The sequence below is a fragment of the Muscardinus avellanarius genome, assembly GCF_963383645.1.
Source record: "Muscardinus avellanarius genome assembly, chromosome: 10".
NCBI classification, from domain to species: domain Eukaryota; kingdom Metazoa; phylum Chordata; class Mammalia; order Rodentia; family Gliridae; genus Muscardinus; species Muscardinus avellanarius.
Window position 1 is genome coordinate 103,700,992 of NC_137796.1, and position 19,880 is coordinate 103,720,871.

Consider the following 19,880-nt stretch of genomic DNA (forward strand, 5'->3'; position numbering starts at 1 on the left):
TCACGGGCACAAGGATGAATTGGGAGTGGATCTAGCCGGGGCCACTGAAGGGATCAGGAATAGTTGTAGGGTTTTGTTTGTTTAAGAATTTTATTTTGTGGTGCTGGGGATTGAACTCAGAGGCATTTTACCTTTAAGCTATGTCTCCAGCCCCCAGTTTATTTTTTCTTTGAAAACAGAGTCTCACTAGCTTGCTGACAGTCTCACTGAGTTACTGAGACTGGTTCTGCACCTGTGATCCTCCTGTCTCAGCCTCCCAAGTACTGGGATTACAGGTGTCTATCACCATGCCAACTCTGTGAATTTTTTTTTTTTTTTTTTTTTTTTTGCGGGTCTGGGGATGGAACCCAGGGGCATTCAACCTCCGAACTACAGCCCCTGCCCTATTTTTTATTCTTTATTTTGAAACTGGGTCTCACTGAGTTGCGAAGGGCCTCACTAAGTAGCCGAGGCTGTCCATGAACCGCGATCCTCCGGTCTCAGCCTTCCGAATGCTGGGATTACAAGCATGCGCCACCACGCCCGGCTCAACTCTGTGAATTTTAAAGGAACACGTTTCTAAGTCAGAGAAAGAAAGAGAGACAGACAGAAGAGCCAGGTGTGGTGGCATAAACCTATAATCCCAGTACTTGGGAGCCTGAAAGAGGAGGAACACAGTGAGGACAGCCTCAGCAACACAACAAGACTCTTTCAAAATACAAAAATCTAAGAAGAGGCTGGGGTGTAGCTCAGAGGTAAAAAAGCCCCTAAGCCATGGCCCGTGGTGTGGCCTCGGTTAGAAGGTGGCTGTCCGTCCCCATGGCCCTCTGTCCCCATGGCCGCCCGTCCCCAGGGCCGTCCGTCCCCATGGCTCTCTGTCCCATGCCGCGGGATCTAAGAACTCCCTGTTGGGTCATTTTCACTCATCCTGCTCTGGGTAGAATTGCTGCAGCACTTCCATTTTCATTTATTTATTTATTGCAGTACTAGGGATGGAATCCAGGGCATCCTACCTCTGAGCTACAGCCTTAGCCCTATTTTTTATTCTTTATTTTGAAACCGGGTCTCGCTGGCTTGCAAAGGGGCTCACTGAGTAGCTGAGGCTGTCCACGAACCTGTGATCCTCCTGTCTCAGCTTCCAGTCACTGATGTTACAGGGGTGTGCCACCATGCCCGCTCTTCCTTTTTCTTTTTCCTTCTCCCTTCTTCCTTCTTTCCTCCCTCCCTCCCTTCTTTCCTTTTCCTTTCTTTCCTTGAGACTCGCAACCCCTTGAAATGGATTCGGTTCCATCAGCAGGAGGGGGAGACCCGCTCACAGCTGCAGGTGGACGGGGCGAGTGTGGCCCTGTCCCCTCTGTCCGCAGGACGGTGTCCCACCTGCCTGGAGGTTGCCTGCTTCTCCCATTTGTTTGTCCCTCTAGAACCTGGGCTTCTCAGAGCGGAGCCCACTTTGCCGCCCCTCTAGGATGTTTCGGAGACAGAGAAAGCAGCGAACACTGGCATCATCTTTAGCATGAAGGACCGACGCCGCTGCTGCTTTGTTTACAAGGGTTCCCAGAGGCGGAGGAAGGGGGCGGAGAGCGCAACACTCTTGCTTGCCTTCTTCCTGTCTTTCTTTTTTCCTTCCTTCCTTCCTTCCTTTTCTTTTAAGTACTAGGTGATAGGTCAGGTCCCCCTCCCCCCACGTGACCCCTTGGCGGGGACAGGAGGCAGAACCCTGGAAGCCATAAGCGGAGATATCACGAGGCTCCAGGTGTCACGAGATTCCAAACACCGCGAGACTAGATGTCGTGAGAGAACCAGCGTGCCTATAAAACGCGGGTGCTTCCACTCTGTCACGTGACTCAGGCGGCCGATTGGGACTGCGTGCGACTCTCCAGAAGAACTTCCCCCAGGGCCTGCTGACTCCTCGAGGGCGCTGGGTCCGAATAAAGCAGAAGCTTTTGATAACCGGTTGGTATTTTACCTCCTTCGCGACTCCCTAGCTCCCTTTTCTTTTCTTTTCTTTTTTTTTTTGCGGGTCTGAGGATGGAATCCAGAGGCATTTAACCTCCAACCTACACCCCCTGCCCTATTTTTTATTCTTTATTTTGAAACAGGATCTCACTGGGTTGCAAAGGGCCTCACTAAGTAGCTGAGGCTGTCCATGAACCGCGATTCTCCGGTCTCAGCCTCCCAGATGCTGGGATTACAAGCGCGCGCCACCACGCCCGGCTTTCCTAGCTCCATTTTAACGTTTCACTGGGGACTGAATTCAGGGGCATTCTGCCTCTGAGCTACACCTTCCAGCCCTGTTTTATTTTTAATTTTGAAGCAGGTTCATACTAAGTCACTGTGGGCCTCGCTAAGTTGCTGAGGCTGGCCTTGAGCCTGTGATCCTCCTGTCTCAGCCTCCGTTTCCAAGTCTTAGGACTATAGGTGTGTACCACCATGCCCACCTCTTTCCCTCCCTCCCTCCATCTCTCTCTCTCTTCCTTTCCTCTTTTCTTTCTTCTTTCTTTGCTTTTTTGAGACAGCCTCACCAAGTTGCCCAGGCTGGCCTTGACCCCTGACTCCTCAGCCTCCCAAGCAGCCAGTGTTGCAGGGTGCACTACCATGCCTGGTGCACATGGCTTTTTAGAATCATTTTCCAAGCTACACTTTGCGTTCCTGGTATCTAAATCTGAAGTGGTAGAAACATTTGCCTCACCCGGGGCTGCTGGGAGGCTGGGGCGGCGTCTCGTTCTGCAGGTGAACCCGAGTCTTTGGACGGCACAGAGGTGAGCAGGTTGGGAGCTGGGGCCCCACTGCCATGATGGGGTCACTGGGGCGCCACTGGCCTCGTCAGCTGTGGCTGCGGTGGTGGGGCGCAGGGTGCGATCACAGGGTGCTTCCGTGCACCCGCTTCTGCCGTGGGGTGGCTTAGCTTTCCTGACCTCAGCTCTGATCAGAGACCAGCTCATCCACATGTGTGTTTCTGTGTGTGTGTGTCTAGGTGTCTGCACGTGTGGGCATGTCTGGGGCTCTGGGTGAGTCTGTGGTGTCTGAGTGTGTTTGTGTGTACGCATGTGTCTGCATGTGTCTGCATGTGTGGGCATGTCTGGGGGTCTGGGTGTGTCTGTAGGTGTCCGAGTGTGTTTCTGTGTGTGTGTCTGTGTGGTGTGGGTGTTTGCATGTGTGGGTGTGTCTATACGAGTCTGAGTGTATGTGTGTGTATTTGGGAGCTCAGGTATCTTCATGGGTGTGTCTGTGGGGGTGTTTTTTGGGAGACCTGTGTGTCTGGTGTGAGGAGGCCCCCGGTGTCCTCTGAGGCACTGAGTGCATCTCCTTTAGGGGAAGGGAAGGGGAGGGACGGGGCGACCCCTCACGGAGGCCCCCGCCTTTGCATGGGTGCCCCTGGGGGACTCCCAGGGCAGCCATTCCAGCAGGGAAGTGAGTCATCTGTTGACCGGGGCTGAAGAGTTCCCCAGCGTGGAACCCTGGCCGGGTCCTCCCCAGGGGCTGCGCGGAGCCTCCACCTCAGCCGCACTCAAACCCGGGTGCTGAAGACCCCGCTGGGCCTCACTCCAGAACAAGTGGGTGAGGGCCTCTCAGTTCCCGAGGCTTCTGACCGACCCGTCCGCTGGCACGGTGGGGGACAGCACGTGGAAGGGCTTGTTATCATCTCAGTAGTGGGGTGGGACCCAGGGCTTTGCACATGCTAGGCCCTAGCCCCCTTATAATTTTATTTTGAGACCAGATCTTGCTAAGTTGCCAGACTGGCCTTGAACTTGCAACCCTCTAATTCAGCCTCGAGGGGCTGGGATTACAGGCACGCCCAGCCCAGGACACCTCTGCGCACACAGGTGTCAGGCGTCCGATGCCAAGGCTGACTCGCCCAGCAGCAGCCAGGGCAGAGGGCTTCCAGGGGCGGGTTTGTTTCACAGTGATAGCTCTGTGGAGATATGATTCACCCATCGAAAGTGTACAATTTAGTTTGGCATGGTGGCACATGCCTACAATCCCAGTGGGTTCCTGACCCAGTAGGTTTCTGAGGCAGGAGGATTGCGGGTTTGAGGCCAGCCCGGGCAACTTAGACCCTATTTTGAAAAGTAGCTGAGGCTGGCTTTGAACCTGCCTGATCCTCCTGCCTCAGCCTCCCACTGGGATTACAAGCATACGCCACCATGCCCAGCAAAAAAAGTTTTAAAAGGGCCAGAGATGGAGCTCAGGAGTAGAGTGCCCCTGCGTTCAATCCCCAGTAACTAGAACACACACACACACACACACACACACACACACACACACACACACACTATACAATGGAATTGTGTCTATATATGTGTGGTATTGGGGATTGAATCCCAGGGCATTCTATTTCTTTTTTGGTGGTACTGGGGTTCCTGGAAGCCCTTCTACCTCCGGGCTACACTCCCAGACCTATTTTTACATTTTTATTTGGAAACAGGGTCTCCTAAGCCAGCGCGCGAGGCTGCCTTCGAACCTGCGCGATCCTCCTGTCTCTGCCTCCCAAGCGCGGGGATGACAAGCGTGCGCCACCACGCCCGGCCCAGGGCATTCTATTTCTAAGCTATACTCCCAGCTTTATTTTATTTTTTTTTATTTTGAAACAAGGTCTTACTATGTTGCTGAAGCTGGCTTCAAACCTGCGATCTTCCTGTCCCAGTCTCCCAAGTACTGGGGTTACAAGTGTGTGTCACCACACCCAAATTCCCTTCTCTATTCTTTTTAAAGTTATTGAGGTAAATCTAAGTAGGATTTTTTTTTTTTTTTCGGTACTGAAGATGGAACCCGGGGCCTGTAACGGTGCCCTGCTGTTAATAACGAAGTGAGCTGGAGAGCGCGGGTTCTTCTTAGCTAATTTAGAAACAATAGCCAGAACTATACTGCTGTAAGCTTACATAGTTTATTGTTACAGAGGCAGAAAGAAGGGACAGTTATTAGAGCACTACATCAGAGGGACGACGGAGTGCCTTGAAAATAAGTTTTTGAATATAAAAAAGTAAGTTGAATATATATTCAGAAATAAGGTTTTGAATATAGAACAATTTTTATAAAGATTCTTTATCTCCCATCTTGCTTAACTAATAGCCTTCCTATCTGCTTCTGACCTGTCAAGCCTTTTGGTATGATTATGAGGATTCACTGCCTCCCGTCCTGCTTGACCAAAAGCCTTCTTCCTGCCCTGATGCCCTTGTCTCCGGTGCAAGTCTTTGTTAAGACCAAGATGTGTGACTTGGTTAATAAAGTCAGGGGCCCATGCTGTCTGCCCTCTTTGAGGAAGGCCTGCACCATCCTCCTGGTCCTTGGGGAGTTCTAGCCTATCTGCTAGGAGTTATTTATTATGTAAACTTGTCTTTAAAATATGAAGGCCCTGGGCTACGACTCCTTTGTGCACTTTGGTACCAGCTGCCTCCCTCCCTGCCTGAGCGCCTGCGCAGCACCCAGGCACTGACCACATTTTACATTTTGAAATCAATACCAAAGCAATTGTCCAACACCGGCACATTCCCCATCAGGGGCATTCTATCTTTGAGCTAAACCTCCAGCTTTATTTTTTATTCTTTATTTTGAAACAGAGTCTCACTGAATTGCAAAGGGCCTCACTAAATAGCTGAGGCTGTCCGCGAACCGTGATCCTCCTGGGTCCTGCGTTCCTGACTATCTGAGGCCTTCTCAAGGGGAAAAAGAAGAAAGCCTTGGAGACCCCTGCCCTCTCTGATCTAGTACTGCCCTACTCTTGGCCCCCTCTCCCTGCCCAGGATACCCCACCCCTTTTCTTTTTTCTTTTGCAGTCCTGGGCACTCTACCACTGAGCTACACTTTCTCTCAGCTTTTTTATTTTTTTATTTTTGTGGGACTAGGGATTGAACCCATGGGCAGTCTACCTCTGAGCTACATCCCCAGCCCTACTTTATTTTGTTATTTTATTTTTATTTTTGTGGTGCTGGGAATTTAGCCCAGGGGCATTCTACCTTCAGACTACACCTAGAGCCCTATTTATTTTTGTATTTTTATTTTGAAACGGGGTCAGGCTAGATTGATGAGAGTCTCACTACTTGCCAAAGCTGTCCTCAAACCTGTGAGCCTCCGTCTCATCCTCCCAAGTGCTGGGATTTCAAGCATGTGCCATCATACCCGGCTATTAATTCATTTTGAAACAGGGTCTCACGAGGTTAATGAGAGTCTCCCTACTTGCTGAGGCTATCCTCGAACCTGTAAGCCTCCTGTCTCAGCCTCTCAACTACTGGGATTACAAGTCTGTGCCACCACGCCTGGCTATTGTTTTGTTTTGTTTTTTTAATTTTGAGATGTTTTCACCAAATTGTCCAGAATGGCCTCAAACTTGTGCTCCTCCTGCCTCAGCCTCCTGAGTCTGGGGATTACAGGCCTGTGTCCTGCACACGCGGCCGCCTGAGGGTGTCACCCAGCGCGCTCCCACAGTGAGACCTGCCCTTCGGAAAGACGCCCTCACCTCGCTTCTCCAGCTCACCTTGCTCACGCCATCCCGGTGAGGGCCCGCAGCCCAGCTCCTTAGTTCCGACTCCTGAGTTTCCTGGGCTGCCCGGCCGCTCGGCTCCTGACAGCAGCTGGGGTGGGTACTTGACCTTTGATGGTGATGGGTCAGCCAGGAATTAGCAAAGGTAAACTAGTAGGTGTTACGGTGCCCCACGCTGATGGCGCCAAAATCTGTACCGGCGTGAGACGGAGCCGTGGGCTCCTGTTCTTAGCTATTTGCAGAAAAGAATAGCCAGAACTCTTCTGCTGTAAGCTTAAGCAATTTTATTATTACAAAGACAGAAGGAAAGAGACAGAATGAAGCACTTCATCAAAGAAATAAATGCAGTGGAGTGATTGAAAATAAGTCACTGAAGATTTTGGATATAGAACATGTGTTTGTGTGTGTGTGTGTGTGTGTGTGTGTGTGTGTGTGTGTAACCCAGGGGCTTTTCTGCCTCCAGGCTATACTCCCAGACCTATTTTATATTTTATTTGGAAACAGGACCTCACTAAGTTGCTGAGAGCCTCACTAAGTAACTGAGGCTGGCTTGGAACCTGTGCGATCCTCCTGTCTCAGCCTCCCAAGCGCGGGGATTACAAGCGTGCGCCACCACGCCCGGCAAGAATGGGTTTTGTGTGTGTGTGTGTGTGTGTGTGTGTGTGTGTGTGTGCGCGCGAGGTAGTAGGGATGGAACCCAGGGTCGTTCTACCTCCAAGCTACACTCTCAGCCCTATATTTTATTCTTTATTTTGAAACAGGGTCTCACTGAGCTGCAAAGGGCCTTACTAAGTAGCTGAGGCTGTCCTCAAACCTGGATCCCCCTGTCTGAGCCTCCCGAATGCTGGGATTACAAGAGTGTGCCACCATGCCCGGCTTAGAACGGTTTTTATAAAGAATTTTATCTCCCGTCTTTGCTTAACCAATAGTCTTTCTGACCCGACTGGATCCGCCCCTTCTCCCCTTCTTCAGGGCAAGCCTTTTGATGTGGGATTCACTATCTTACATCCTGTCTGACCAAAAGTCTTCCTGTGGGTGTAAGCTCAAACCTTTAAAGACCCTGAAATGTGTTACTTGATCACTGAAGTCAGGGATCTCTTGAAGGCTTGTGCCATCCTCCCCATCCTTGGAGAATTCTAGCCTGTCTGCTGGAAGTCATTTACTATGTAAACTTGTCTTTAAAATGCAAAGGCGCTGGGCTACCTCTGTTGTGCTTGCTAATCACTTTTGGTGCTGAGAACTCTGCAGGGTTAGGGTTCCTTCCCTGCCTGAAACACCCACGCTCTGACTACTTTCTATATTTTAAAATTAATACCAAAGCATTTGAAATCAATACATTTTGAAACTAGTACCAAAGACGTTTCCCAATACCAGCACGAGGCAGGTCCTTGAGCGCCAGGAAGGTAATGAGCAGTCGTTAAGGGTCACACCCGCCGCCATGGCAGGGGGGCAGCCGGGCGTGTTGAAACCCTGCCCCAAGCAGGGCTGTCTGTCCCTTAATTGCACAATGATGGTAAGCAGGGTCCTCTTCCGTGTGTGTGTGTGTGTGTGTGTGTGTGTGTGTGTGTGTGTGTGTGTGTTGATGGGAATTGAACCCAGGGCTATAGTACCTCTGAGCTACACACCCCAGTCCTATTTATTTATTTATTTATTTATTTATTTACTTTTTGCAGTACTGAGGGTGGAACCCAGGATCATTCGACTTCCAAGCAACACTCCCAGCCCTATTTTTTATTCTCTATTTTGAAACAGGGTCTCAAAGGGTCTCACTAAGTAGCTGAGGCTCTCTGAGAACTGTGTTCCTCCTGTCTCAGCCTCCCAAATGCTGGGATTACAATTTATTTATTTATTTATTTATTTATTGTGGTACTGGGGGTGGAACCCAGAGGTTTTCTACCTCCGGGCTATACTCTCAGACCCATTTTTTAATATTTTATTTGGAAACAGGGTCTCACTAAGTTGCTGAGAGCCTCACTAAGTAGCTGAGGCTGGCTTTGAACCTGTGCGATCCTCCTGTCTCCGCCTCCCAAGTGCGGGGATTACAAGCGTGCGCCACCACGCCCGGCTACTTATTTATTTCTGAAACAGGATCTTGCTTAGTTACTGACAGCTTCACTAAATTGCTGAGACTGGCCTCGAACCTGCAATCCTCCTTTCTCAGCCTCCCCAGTCCTGGGATGATGGATATGTGCCAGCTCTCCCAGCTTTCCTTCCCCATTTAACAAACAAAGAAGCCGAGACTCTGAGAGGTTCAGTTAACTTCCTGGGACTCCCTGGGACTCCCCAGCGAGGGTCACCCTCTCCAGCCAGTTCCTGTTTAAATTGCTGGGTTCTAGGACATCCTTTTCATTTGCCTGCTGATGGGCTGTAGGGTTATTTCCAGGTTCTTGTGGTTATATTGGGGGGAGGTGTTGGGGATTAAGCCCAGGGTCCTTCTGCCTCTGAGCTACACCTCCAGCCCTATATTTTATTCTTTATTTTGAAACAGAGTCTCACTGAGTTTCAGAGGGCCTCACTAAGTAGCTGAGGCTGTCCGCAAACTATGATCCTCCTGTCTCAGCCTCCAGAATGCTGGGATCACAAAACATGATGTTTTTATCCTGTGACAACTCATATGTGTACTTGGTGTTTCTCAGGCCTCTCTGTTCTTCTCTTGAACACAGCGTGGAGCTGGAAGACACTTTGCGTCTAATTTGCAGCCCTTTTGGTTGGTCAATGAAAAAATGAGTCCAGAGAGGTCAAGAAACTTTTCTGAGGTCACATAGCTCATGGGGCAAGAATATAAAGGCAGGAGGTGTTGTCCCTCCTTCCCCCTTCCCGGACCTTTTCAATCTTACTGAAATCAATAAGGAGCAATTTTCTCCCTGTTACCTTTTATATCAATGAGGAGATAGAAAGGAAATAGGCAGATAGGGAAAAGGCCTTGGTAGAAAAAAAGTTAATTTCCTGAGTTTCCTGAGGGGCGACAAATGCCTGAAACTCCAAAGGCTCAGAGATAAGAAGGCCAGAGCTTCACAAAGCCATCCTGAGTTTCCTAATCAACAAACCCACCGAGCAAGTCTGGCATTCCTGAAAGGAGACCCTTCAAAGGACTTGCAAATGCTCTATGCAAATTCTCCTTGGAGTCACCCTAACCACAAACGGACTTGCAAGCCGTCAGGCATTGGCCAGTCGGATGGCAAAAGGGGGACTTTCCCGCTCTGGACCCCCTCCCCTTTTGGGGGAGCTCTTCATTCTCTCCTCTTCTCTCTCTCTCAGGTCAGGTCGTGTTGGCCCTGAGAGAAGGCAGAGTGCATCTGAGGACATGTGGCTCTGGCGACTGTAGTGACCTGAAGGCCTCTGCTGGACATCATGGCTGACCAGGCCCCTAGGGGTGACCTGTACCTCTTTTCTGGCAGATCGCGTGGACTCTGGGAGAAAGTAGTTTGCAACTGACGGGCACTTGGCTTGGGCGACACTTGGGTAGTGACCCTGAAGGCAGCTACTGGACCCGGGAGTTCCGACAGGGTGTTCGGCCACTTTTCTCTATTCCCTTCTGGCAGATCGTGCGGACTCCGGAAGAAAGCAGCCTGCACCTGAAGGCAATTCGGCTTGGGCTACTCTCAAGTATTGTCCTGAAGGCAGCTGCTGGACCCAGAGTTCCAGCCCCTTTGGGGTGTTCAGCCACCCTTGCCCCATTCCCTGCTGCTTCCAATAAACCTTTTACTCCCCTTCCTGAGGTCTGCGGTGTCATTCTTCGCACACCGTCGGGGTTTTCTCTCAAGAAACCCCCGTTTCATCAACAATAAGAGATGCCCGCAGAAGTGCTTTATAAAGGTCAAAAGTCTTAGATGGTGCAGACAGCTCACTGTGCCCCCTGCCGGCCAGCTAATAAGAAGATCTCTTGATGGTTTTAAAAAGAAAGCTGCTCCAGTTGGGCATAATGGTGCACACCTGAAATCCCAATACTTGGCAGGCTGAGACAGGAGGATCACAGGTTCAAGGCCAGCCTCAGCAACTTAGTGAGGACCTGTTTCAAAAATTAAATAAATCAGGCGTGATGGCGCACGCTTGTAATCCCCGCACTTGGGAGGCAGAGACAGGAAGATGGCGCAGGTTCGAAGCCAGCCTCTCTGGCCTAAGAGACCCTGTTTCCAAATAAAAATATAAAATGGGTCTGGGAGTATAGTGCGGAGGTATAAGGGTTTCCAGGAACCCCAGTACCACTAAAAAAAAAAATAAATAAAAAATAAATCAAGCTGGACATGGTGGCGCACGCTTGTAATCCCAGCATTTGGGAGACTGGGATAGGAGGATTGCAGTTAAGCGGATAGTCTCAGCTACTTAGTGAGGCCCTTTGCAACTCAGTGAGACTCTGTTTCAAAATAAAGAATAAAAAATAGGGCCGGGGGTATAGCTCGGAGGCAGAATGACCCTGGGTTCCATCCCTGGTACAGGGAAAAAATAAATTAAAAAGTCACAAAGGCCAGGGGTGCAGCTTGGAGGCAGAATGCCTCTGGGTTCCATCCCCAGTACCCAAAATAAACAAAATAAGTAAAAAGAGGCAGGGAGTGCGGCTCAGTGTTGGAGGCTCAGTGTTGGAGGCCTCTGGGTTCAATCCGGGGTGGGTGGGGGTGGGGTGGGGAAGTCCATTGTGCTGAGTCAAAGAAGCCAGGCACAAAAGGCCAAATCCTGAATGCCTCCGTTTATCTGAACCTTCCAGGAGAGGCCGATCGATAAAGACAGGAAGCCATCAGCCCTGGGCGGGGCCGGGCACGGGCACTTGCTTAGCGGTGCAGGTTTCTTTGTGGCTGCGCCTGGTCTAAGGTGGGTTATGCTCTGAGCTGCACAACTCTGGATCTGCTGAAGTCCCGTGCTCTCTGACCTTCAGGTCTCTTCGTGGTGCTGGGGATTGAACCCAGGGTTATCCTACCTCTGAACTCCGCACCCCAGCCCTGGATTTTTTTTTTTTTTTTTTAACTCTAACAGGGTCTCGCTAAATTGCTGAGGCTGTGATCCTCCTGTCTCAGCCACCACGTCCTGGGATTACAGGTGTGCGCCGCCACACCCAGCTGAAAACTGTGCTTTATATGAGGAAATTATAAGAGCGATGCTCTATCATAATACAGCGGTTGCGATAGGTCAAAAGCGCGGCATCGAAGGAAGCAGGTGCCGGCGTGAGGGCTGACCACGAGGCTGGCAGGGGCAGCTGGCTTGGCGGTCACAGCCCAGGGCCTGGCCACCTGGAGCCCAGCGCCCTGAGGTGCAGGTGGGGGGAGTTGGAGGTAAGGGAAGCAGAGGCAGGGCCTGGGATGGAGCAGGTGCAGCGACCCCAGGCCTCCAAGACTTCCCTGTCTCCGGGAGGCCCTGTGTGCGCCAGAAGCTTTGAGGAGCTTCGCAGGAGACAGCTCTACTGTCCCCAGGGCCTGGCACACTGGCCCTGGCCGGCCCCTGCCCCCGCCCAGAATCAGTGGGGAAGACAAACTGAAACTCAGCCACAGACTGGCTGGGGGCAATGCCAAATGTGGCACTCAATTTTATACTTTAAAATGGCTTAATGGAGCCGGGCGTGGTGGCGCACGCTTGTAATCCTAGCATTCGGGAGGCTGAGACCTGGAGGATCGCGGTTCACGGTCAGCCTCAGCTACTTAGTGAGGCCCTCTGCAACTCAGTGAGACCCTGTTTCAAAATAAAGAATAAAAATAGGGCTGGGGGTGTAGCTCGGAGGTCGAATGCCCCTGGGTTCCATCCCCAGTACCACAAAAAATAAATAAAATAAAATGTCTTAATGGTCTATGTTATGTTCTAGATATTGGGTTACAAATAAATAAAAGTAAAAAAGAAACCACACCAAGTTGCCTTCTGCCCTGAGATCTCTCTGGACCAGCGGAGGCGCCAGCTTATTCTCCCCCAGTTAGAAAAGGGATTCTCCCCCTGGCTGGTCAGGATTCCCTTGGCTCTCCCCCCCTTGGGGGCTAGCGACTCCCCCGGAGGCCTCTGATTGGCTGGGCCTTTATCCCGGAGCCCCCTCCTCCCCTCCCGCCCTGGGCCAGGAGAGGGATTTCAGCTGAGCGCTTTCTGGGGAGGAGGGCTCCTTCCAGGCTGAGCTGCTCTGGAGAGAGGGAGGCTGGTGGTTTGGGACTCCCTTGGGCCGCGGCGACAGCAGCACCCATGGGGCTCCTGGGGCCCGTCCTGCTCTGGGCGCTGGCTGGCGCGACATCAGCTTCGGGCAGTAAGTAGCCTGCGGGTCCTGGTGCTCTCTGTGGTTCTGCCCTGGGTGCAGCGGGTGGCACCCCATCCCCGGGGGGGCCAGGTATTCTCTTACCTGCATCCTGCCCCCCGACACTTATCGCTGCAATTCTGCTTTTCACGGGTAAAGCGGCTTCTCTGCTCCTGTCCTCCAAGGGCATCCTCGGCAAACTGAGACGGTGGGGTTTGGGGAGCTGCAGAGAGCGGGTCCCCCTCCAGGATGAGGCTGCTGACTCTGGGTCCCTGAGGCCGGGGTGTGCGCGGGAGGGCGTCCAGGGTGCCGGGTGCGTGGCTGGTCTACAGCTTCAGGGTGCTCAGGCATGGCGTTTGGAGATGCTGGGCAGTCCTCCGCCAGGGCCATGCTGAGAAATGGACCATCTCCTGGGGTCTATTTCCTGCGGCAGCACCATTCAATAAAAATGTAATGCCAAAGCCGGGTGTGGTGGCGCACGCTTGTCATCCCGGCGTTCGGGAGGCTGAGACAGGAGGATCGTGGTTCACAGCCAGCCTCAGCTACTTAGTGAGGGCCTTTGCAACTCAGTGAGACCCGGTTTCAAAATAAAGAATATAAAATAGGGCTGGGGGTGCAGCTCGGAGGTTGAATGCCCCTGGGTTCCATCCCCAGATCTGCAAACAAAACAAAACAAAAACAAAAAAAAAAAACATCGAACCAGGCATGGTAGTACACATCTGTAGTCCCAGTACGTGGGAGGCTGAGACAGGAAGATCACATGTTCAAGGACAGCCTCAGGAACTTAGTGAGGTTCTCATCGGTTTAGCGAGACCCTGCTTCCAAATAAAAATATAAAACAGGGCTGGGGGTGTAGTCTGAAGGTAGAATGCCCCTGAGTTCAATCCCTAGTAACACACACACACACACACACACACACACACACACACACACACGCAAAGCAATGCTGGCTAAATATAACTAACTTTCCTAGCAGCCATATTTTATTTTGTTTTATTTATTTAATTTTTTGTGGGTCTGGAGATGGAACCCAGGGGCATTCAACCTCCAAGCTACACCCACCCCGCGCCCTATTTTTATGTTTTTCTTTATTTTGAGACCAGGTCTCACTGAGTTGCAGAGGGCCTCACTTAAGTAGCTGAGGCTGTCCGCAAACCGCGATCCGTCAGGTCTCAGCCTCCCGGATGCTGGAATTACAAGCGTGCGCCACCACACCCGGCAGCAGCCACATTTTAAAAATGGGAAAGAAATCGGGCATGGTGGCACACGCCTGTAGCCCCAATTCTTGGGAGTCTGAGCTACGCAGATTGCAGGTTCTAGGATAACTTCAGCAATTTAGCGAGACTCTTAGCCTTTCAACAACCTAGTAAGACTGTTAAAAAAAAAAAAAAAAAGGACTGGGGATGTATCCCTTGGGTTCAAATCTCAGCATCAAAATAAATCAATAAATAAAAATAAATAAAAATGAAAAGAAAATGGGCATGGTGGTACGCACCGATAATTCCAGTACTTGGGCGGCTAAGACTGGAGAATCATGGGTTCATAGCCAGTCTCAGCAACTTAGTAAAGCCCTTGCGACTTGATGAGACCCTGTTTCAAAAGAAAACATAAAACAGGCCTGCGAGTAGCTCAGGGTAAATCCCCCTGGGTTCAACCTCCAGCACCAGGAGGGAAAAAGAAGGAAAGGGAAAGAAAAAGAAGCAACTGAAATTAACTTGAAGAACATAACATTCTAACCAGGTGTGGCGGCGCATACCTGTAATCCCAGTACTTGGGAGGCTGAGACAGGAGGATCACAGGTTCAAGGCCAGCCTCGGCAAGTAGTGAGACTATCATCAAATCTCAAATCAGACTCTCTCAAATCATTTTTTCTTTTTGTGGTACTGGGGATTAAGCCCAGGGGCATTCTACCTCCAAGCTACACCCCTAGTCCTATTTTTTATTCTTCATTTTAAAACAGGGTCTCCTAAGTTGTGGAGAGCCTCATGAAGTAGCCAGGGCTGGCCAAGAACCTGCCAATCTTTCTGTCTCAGCCTCCCGAGTACTGGGATTACAAGCGTGAGCCACTATGCCTGGCCTAACACAGATTATGTCATAGATTATTAACCCACTATAACAAGACATCCGAAAATGTTATAGATATAAAATAATATTAATGAGACCTATTTTCCATTCTTTGAAATCCAGTAAATATCTTCTACTTGAAGTGTATTTTATTTCAATTTGGATGCTAAACCTTTATCGCCAGTACTCAATCTTGCCTTTCCATTTCCTGAGAGAGTTGAGATGGATTTGTTTCCAAACATGCTTGATAGTTTTCTAGCAACTGAGTTATCAGTTGTTTGTTTAAATTAAAATTAATGCTGGGCGTGGTGGCACGTGCCTGTAATCCCAGTACTTGCGAGGTTGAGACAGGAGGATCACAGGTCCCAGTCCGGCCTCAGCAACTTAGCAAGACCCTGTTTCAAAATAAAAGATAGGGCTGGGGCTGCTCAGAGGCAGAGTGCCCCTGGGTGCAATCCCTAGTACCACACACACACACACACACACACACACACACACACACACACACAAACAACAACAAAAAATTAAAAAAAGGAAAAGTTTCCCTGCAACATCAGTAACATTTCAAATGCTTAACAGACAGTGTGGCTGGCGGGGGCTGCGCAGAGCTGGCAGATGGCAGAGGGCTCAGTCTGTGTGTTTCAGTACCGAATGTGGCCTGGACACCCAGGCAAGCGGCGAGCCCCTCTGATCTTGATCCGTGAGTGAACAGTGATCAGAACCGACTTCCTGTGGAGAGGACGCTGACTTCCATTCCCTTCAGACCTCTGCTACAAAGGAAGCCAGATCCAGTGGAAGGTTTATTACCTCCCCCCACACAACGAATCCCCTCCTCACCTCATCTCTTACGGAGCTGGCACTAAAAGACTCTTTTTCTTGACACTTTTTACAAATTAGGATGTGCCCTTTGTTACTAGGGATTCAATCCAGGCACATTCTACCACTGAGCTACACTCCCAGCCCTTTTCTTTCTCTCTCTCTTCCTTCTTTCCTTCCTTCCTTTCTTTCTTCTTCTTCTTCTTTTTTTTTTTTTTTTTTTTGCAGTGTGGTACTAGGGATTGAACCTAGGGTCATTCTACCTCCAAGCTATCCCCCCAGCCCAATTTTATTTATTTATTTTATTTTTTTGTGGTACTGGGGGGTAGAACACAGAGGCTTTCTACTTCCAGGCTATACTCCCAGACCTGGTTTTTTTTTTGTATTTTATTTGGAAACAGGGTCTCACTAAGTTGCTGAGAGCCTCACTAAGTAGCTGAGGCTGGCTTCGAAACTGCGTGATCCTCCTGTTTCAGCATCCCAAGCACTGGGATTACAAGCGTGTGCCACCACGCCCAGCCAATTTTATTATTTTTTTAAAACAGGGTCTCACTAGGTCGATGGGAGTCTCACTACTTGCTGAGGTTGGCCTCAAACCTGCAATCCTTCTGTCTTAGCCTCCCAAATACTTGAATTACAGGTGTGTGCTACATGGCCTGGTAGAAAAAAAGAGCTTTTTACATGCTGGAGAAGTGTCAGGGGAAGCCGGGCGAGGTGGCGCACGCTTGTAATCCCAGCATTTGGGAGGCTGAGACCGGAGGATCGCAGTTCACGGACAGCCTCAGCTACTTAGTGAGGCCCTCTGCAACTCAGTAAGACCCTGTTTCAAAATAAAGAATAAAAAATTGGGCAGGGGGTGTAGCTTGGAGGTAGAATGCCCCTGGGTTCCATCCCCAGAGCCCCCCACTTCCACACACACACAGAAAGAAGTGTCAGGGGCACGGAACTTGTCCAGGAAGGATGCTCTTAGAACCCATTTCTCTGCCAGGCGTGGTGGCGCACACTTGTAATCCCTGCGCTTGGGAGGCTGAGACAGGAGGATCGCACATGTTCAAAGCCAGCCTCGGCTACTTAGTGAGACCCTGTTTCCAAATAAAATAGAAAATAGGTCTGGGAGTATAGCCCGGAGGTAGAAAGCCTCTGGGTTCCACCCCTAGTACCACAAAAACAAACAAACAAACAAAAAAACCCATTTATCTTCAGGACTCTGGTGGGTACAGGCTTGCCAAGCTGGCTAGTGAAATAGATGCATATTGTTGGTCAACAAGTGAGCCAGCAGGTTTCTTTGTTTGTGTGCAGTCTGAGGACTACGCAGACCTGCCGAATTTGGTGCCCAATGTCTCTGAATGTGGATTTATCCATTGAGATTCCACTTAAATACAAAAGGAAGGTTTTGTTAGATGAACCAAGATAACCAGGGGAAAGAAATCCTGCCAGATAGCACAAAATGTTGAGTTGTTTCAAAGAATTTAGATAAAATGGTATAAAATAGCCTCGTGGAGAACGGATTTGTTTCCAGAGGATCTACCAGGCTGGCCTGGGCGCGACTGTGGCCTTAGGCACCCTGGGGTGGTTCTGGACATGGAGAGGGTGTTGTGAAAAGCCATTGGTATGGAAATAGCCCAAGGAGACGCCTGGCATAGGCGGGAATGGCAGGTGCCCAGGAAGGAGGCTGGAAGGAGGAGATTGGAAGGACCCAGGAAAGAGGCAGGAAAAATCTAGGAAGGATCTGGGAAGAAGGCTGGAAGGATCCAGGAAAGATCCAGGAAGGAGGCAGGAAGGACCCAGGAAGAAGGGATGGGTAGGTGGCGGGTGAGATCGGGGTGGGTGGAGGTGGGGTGCGGGAGGCCGACCCTTCCAGGCAGGGGCTCTGGGGACCCCCTGGCAGTGCCCTCAGCAGCCTGGGGTGGGCGCCAAGGGCCCCTACTTCATGTCTGGTTGTACTCCGGTGTTCCTTCCAGCTCAGAAGGTATGAGAAGGGGGTGTCATGAAGCAGCCGGGGAGCAGCCAGCTGCTACTGTCACAGCTATGGCTCTCGGTCTGGACTTTATCGGTCCATCCATCCATATGCAGCTGACTTTATTCTATTGTGGTGCTGGGAATCAAACCCGGGGCCCAGACTGTTTACTGTCCCAGGCAAGCACTCTACCACTGAGCTACACCCTCCATCTCCCCACCCACCCATCTGCTCACACTCGAGCATTCCCTCATTACTGGCGCTGCATTCTGTAAGGCCGTGGCTTCAGCCAGGCGCATAGCTCTACTGCCTGGCTATGAGCCATCTCTAAAATGAGGTCAAGGCCACACGTGGTTGTAATCCCAGCATTTGGGAGGCTGAGACAGGAGGATCGAGGCTTGCGGCCAGCCTCAGCTACTTAGTGAGGCCCTTTGCAACTCAGTGAGACCCTGTTTCAAAATAAAGACTAAAAAAATAGGGCTGGGGTGTAGCTCAGAGGTAGAATGCCCCTGGGTTCCATCCCCAGTACTGCAAAATAAATTAAAAAAAAATAAAATAAAATGAGGTGGTAACACTTACTCTGGGGACTCTTGGGGAGATTGAAAGACATGAATAGATAACTTGCAGCCAGATGTGGTGGTACATGCCTGTAAGCTAGTACTTGGGAGGCTGAGACAGGAGCCTCGCAGGTTCTAGGACAGCCTCAGCAACATAGCGAGACCCTCGGCACCTTAGTGAGACCGGTTTCCAAACAAAAAAGTAAAGAGGGGCTCCCATATAGTCTAGCAATTAGGATTCCTGGTTTTCACTCAGGCGGCCTGGGTTAGACTCCCGGTATGGGAATGGCTTCTTTAGCCGGGCGTGGTGGCGCGCGCTTGTCATCCCCACACTTGGGAGGCAGAGGCAGGAGGATCGCACTGGTTCGAAGCCAGCTGCGCTGGCTTAAGAGACCCTGTTTCCAAAAATAAAAAAGTATAAAATAGGTCTGGGAGTGTAGCCGGAGGTAGAAGGGCTTCCAGGAATCCCAGTATCACCAAAAAAGAGAAAAAAAAGAAAAAAAAAAACCCCAAAGTAAAAAGGGCTGGGGGTATAGTGCAGTGATAGAATGTCTCTGGTCCAACTCCAGAATCAGAAACAAAATACAAAACCAAAAACAAAACAAAAAGAGAAAAAGGTGGGGTGGCTGTGGACTGGGGGGTGGCATTGGCCGGCCTGAATGAGGCCCCGGCTTCCATCCCCGGCACCCCTCTGGCTGCTGAGCTCATGAATCATGGGATAGAGGGAACACTTGGGCTAGGGTTGCCCAGGAGATAGAAGGTTTGCCTAGAGAGATAGCCATGGCGGCCGAGGCTGGGAGGACAGGCCGGTGGGTGGGCGGATGGATAGAGGAAGGGGAGGCCCGCGCTCGCTGTGGACTCACTGCCTGGGGTTGGCCTCACCCTGGTTTCATCTCACTGGTGCTTTCTGAAATTCTAGACTCCCCGGCTGGACAGGAGGCCCCCTGCATGTTGGGGTGTACAGGTGAGTGAGCCTCTCAGGACCCGATCACACCCCCTGGTGACCAGGGAGCCGGGGTGGGGGAGGATGGTCAGCCCCAGAGGGTGTCGGTCACCTTCCTAGACAGCCTTCGGGAGGGGAGCCCGGCCTGGCGCAGAGGCCACCCACAGAGCTGGCTGGGTGAAGGGGGAGCCCAGAGCAAAGGCCCGAGCTGCCCAGCCCCGAGGCCCCGGCTGTTTGCTACACTGCTGGCATCTCAGAGTGAAGCAGAAACTCTGACAAATTCTCTGGAAAGAGAGAAGTGGCCGGGGACTGTGAGGTGCGGCTGCGCCTCGAGGACACAGCAATCGGCTCTCCTCCCACAGGCCTGGGAAAGGCCAGCATTCTAATCAGGCCTCAGAACGGTCTCCCGGCCCAAACAATTAGATGGCCCACTCCTGCCCCAGGTCAGCTCTCCCCAGCACTGTGCTGGCTGGCCCACGTTAAGGCTCTGTCATCCACGGAGTTCAGGGTAACAGCGCCCACCCAGGCCCTGTCCATCCAGGCAGTGGTGAGGAGCCAGACCGCCAAGCTTTCAATGCTGGCTGTGTGACCCTGGGTCCCTTAGTTAGCTTCTCTGAGCCTCCGCCTTCTCTTCTGTACAAGGCAGAAAACAAAAAATTCCCACCTGAAAATTGGCTCTGAGGCGTCATTGAGTTAACGTAAATGCTGATGAAGAGTTCTCAACCCGAGACCCTCCCCTCAGCCCCAGTCCAGGGAATTTGGCGGTGTCTGGAGACCGTGTGATGCTCACAGCTGGGACAAGTCACTGGCATCGGGTGATCAGAGCTCGGGAGGTTGTGAAACCTTCTTAGAGCGCACAGCAGGGCCCCGCAACAGAGCCGTCCGGC

At 51.1% G+C, this 19,880-nt stretch overlaps 1 protein-coding gene across 1 annotated transcript in view; it reads left to right on the plus strand.

Moving 5' to 3' along the window:
* Window positions 1-12,607: 12,607 nt before the first annotated feature.
* The window catches only part of LOC308268844 (uncharacterized protein), a gene marked incomplete at both ends in the record, with an annotated part of 138,457 nt that continues 131,184 nt past the window's right edge, over window positions 12,608-19,880 (plus strand). Inside the window, one exon of the mRNA XM_080703948.1 lies at window positions 12,608-12,668. Coding sequence (XP_080560074.1) covers window positions 12,608-12,668 — 61 coding nt within the window. The remainder of the gene's footprint in view (window positions 12,669-19,880) is intronic.